General features: G+C 52.6%; 1 protein-coding gene across 1 annotated transcript; it reads left to right on the forward strand.

Annotated features, from left to right (window-relative positions):
• Window positions 1–514: 514 nt before the first annotated feature.
• RHOB (ras homolog family member B) lies at window positions 515–2,239 on the forward strand. Its single transcript, XM_081857486.1, has one exon. The coding sequence runs from the start codon at window positions 1,023–1,025 to the stop codon at window positions 1,611–1,613; it is 591 nt and encodes a 196-aa protein (XP_081713612.1). The 5' UTR covers window positions 515–1,022; the 3' UTR covers window positions 1,614–2,239.
• Window positions 2,240–3,373: the final 1,134 nt, after the last annotated feature.

Genomic DNA, 3,373 nt, shown 5'->3' on the forward strand with positions numbered 1-3,373 from the left:
AGTCCCTCCCCATCCAATTTGAAACCACACCTTACCCTACTTTAGCTTTGCAAATGCTAAAGTTTCATTGCTAGCAGTTGAAATGCTAACAGTTTCATTTAGCAGTTTCATTGCTGCATCAGAGGGGCAAAAATGTCTTTACCGTGGAGGAAAGTTGGAAGAAAACTCTCCAGCCCTGCGGAGAGCTCGTCGGAACTGGGGGCGCTTCCTAAGGGACGGGGGAGGTTAGAAACACAAAGGTGGAAGCCGTCTCCGCTTCTAGCTCTGCCGGATCCCTCCCCATCCTGCAAAAACCCCTCCTTGCAAATCTCAGCGCCTCACTCCGGAGCAGAAAGGGCTCCGCCCTCTTCCCATTGTTGGCTGTCAGTCACTCGGCACTTGGCCCCGCCCAAGCGCCTGCAGTCCCCGCCGCCAATCGCGGGCTTCCCGGGAAAGGATGAGCTCACCCTCTCCGTCGCCATTGGCCAGCTATATTAAGAAAGTAGCCGGCGCCTTTAAATACCGCAGCCCGAGTTGCCGCGGCGCCATGGAATAAAGTCGACGGGAGCAGCCGCTTGTTGGAAGGCGCGGAGGGCGAGGCGCGCGTCGTTGTTGCAGAACAGATCGCGGCCCGGAGGCTCGGCCAAGCAAAGCTGCGTCGGATTCCTTCCTGCGAGGGCTCGCCTGCCTCCACTGATCCCTTTCTCCGGAGCCGTCGGGCAACAGGCGGCGACGAAAAGGGCCGCCGGTCCAGATTTGGAGCGGAAAAGAGCACCTCGACGGCGCGTCGGAAGAAGAAGCCGGTGGAGGAGAGCCGCCGATAGACCTGCCCCGCCTGGACGTGGCGAAGTGGGCGGTTCCCGCGGCAAGGCCGGAGCCCGCAGGCGAGATCCTCCCGGCCCCGTCGGCCTCTCTCCCGGCGTCGGTTCGCGACGGTGCCCTGCAGAAGGCGCGAGCAGACGGCTGCTGCCGATCGCGGGGAAGGGGTCGCCGCGGTTTCCCTGCTGGAGCAGTATAACCGCGCGGGCTTGGCGCAGCTAGCCATGGCGGCGATCCGCAAGAAGCTGGTGGTGGTGGGCGACGGGGCGTGCGGCAAGACGTGCCTGCTGATCGTCTTCAGCAAGGACGAGTTCCCCGAGGTGTACGTGCCCACCGTCTTCGAGAACTACGTGGCCGACATCGAGGTGGACGGCAAGCAGGTGGAGCTGGCGCTGTGGGACACGGCCGGCCAGGAAGACTACGACCGCCTGCGCCCGCTCTCCTACCCGGACACGGACGTTATCCTCATGTGCTTCTCGGTTGACAGCCCCGACTCCCTGGAGAACATCCCGGAGAAGTGGGTGCCCGAGGTGAAGCACTTCTGCCCCAACGTGCCCATCATCCTGGTGGCCAACAAGAAGGACCTGCGCAACGACGAGCACGTGCGCAACGAGCTGGCGCGCATGAAGCAGGAGCCGGTGCGCACCGACGACGGCCGCGCCATGGCCATCCGCATCCAAGCTTACGATTACCTCGAGTGCTCAGCCAAGACCAAGGAAGGCGTGCGGGAGGTTTTCGAGACGGCCACGCGAGCCGCCTTGCAGAAGCGCTACGGCACCCAGAACGGCTGCATCAATTGCTGCAAGGTGCTATAATGGCGCGTGCAAAAAGGCGCAAAGAAGGGGCAGTTTTCTGGAGGGGCGCGCTGGAAAGCCGAGAGCCGCGCGCAGGACAAACCCGGGGGGAGAGATGGGTGGGTGCCGTCGGAATGCATGCTTCTAGAAGGGGGCGCGGGAGCATGTGTGAACCCCCCGCGGGACACGGGGAGGCCTTGATCATCTTCGCAGAGGGCGGACCCCTTGCCAAGGCATCGCCCTGTTTGCTGACACTGAGAGGCCACGACTCTCCCCGCCTTCCAAAAGGGCTACTGTGAGACTTGAATGTACCGGGCTCCTTCCATCCTTTCTTTCTTTCCTTGCTGGGGAGGACTGCAAACCCATCGCCAAGCCAAATATGGGAATCCATTTCTCGAGCCATTGTGATGGAGGCTATAGTAAGACTATTGAGGTGTCTCCCCACCCAGGACTGAACGGATAGTAACTCTACAAAGAGACATTGTGCTGGACAGATTCGTGCTCTCCCCGCTCTCCCACGCCCAAATCTCCTGCTGTGAATTCATATTTTCCTTGAGGCTTTGAAAAGGGGAGGAGGGTGGTGGTTTTCCGAGGGGAGGGATCTCTGCTGTGTGTACATATAAAATATTCTCTCGTTTAAACCGGAATACTGAAATAGTGTGACTTATTTAACACTGGACTGGGCCGCAGTCTCTCTTGAGACTTGTTATACAGTATTTCAGTTTGGGGAAATTGTGGCCTATTCTCTCGCCTGCCTCTGTTCCCTCAGTGTTTGTTCTTGTGATGGTTTTTTAAGAAAGGAGTTTGGAGGTATGGAGAGGCAGCAGAATGAGTTTTGGGGGTGGAGCAGGGGAAGAGGGACATGGGTTGACAATTTTCATAAGCCTGGTGCCTGCTTCCCCTCCCCTCCCCTTACTTTTTGAGTCAGCAAATGCTTCCCTGTGGTTTATTTAAATAAATTATCTTCCTTTGCAAAAAAAGAAAAAAGAGCCTACTTTGCACAAACCAGGATGTTTTTTTATTTTTTTTTTATTTTAATTTTGAACACTTGCTGATCTTCCATCTGAACACTGTAGCATTGCAAAACGCCCTCTTGGAACCTCAAACCTCATTCTGAGCACAAATCAACTAAGCACTTTCCAGCAAAACACTTCGAAAACACCCCTGGTGATGTCATGATTTAAGCACCTAAATCACTTTCACTAGTTGGTGATCAAGAGGAGGCTTGAAAATGTTTAATTTTGACTCGATTGTGCCAACTTTGTATTCTGTGTTACTGATTTACAAAGAAGTAAAACCACTGTAACTTCCTTTTGGTTACCTTGAAAAAACAAGTAGGAACAACGTCTTGTGACATTTACTTGTCTTTTTAAAAGTTTTTTTAAAAAATATAGTACTAAGTGCACTCTTTTGGGCTCATTTAAAATAGCAGTACACTTATTTTCACAGGGCAACTTGTAGGCCTGTGTAAGAATAATCTGTACTTCTGTTTCGGAGAACACCTTTAGTTTTCCCTTACCCTTTACAATTATTATTTTTTTTTACAGTGGTACTAAAGACTCTTAAAAACACACACACACACACACACTACTAAATCAACCTGGTTAAAAAGAGAAGACCTGTGTAGTTTACATTAAAATTATATAAGCTGTGTATGCAGGTGGTTTTTTTTAATGTAAAGTATTAAAAAAATTCTATGACTACACTCACAAATGCTCTTTGCACTTTTTTGAGGTGTAATGAATCCTGGTCATTAAAAGGCTTAAAAAGTGAAGCTGATG

This window comes from Podarcis erhardii (genome assembly GCF_964252035.2).
Source record: "Podarcis erhardii genome assembly, chromosome: 3".
NCBI lineage: Eukaryota > Metazoa > Chordata > Lepidosauria > Squamata > Lacertidae > Podarcis > Podarcis erhardii.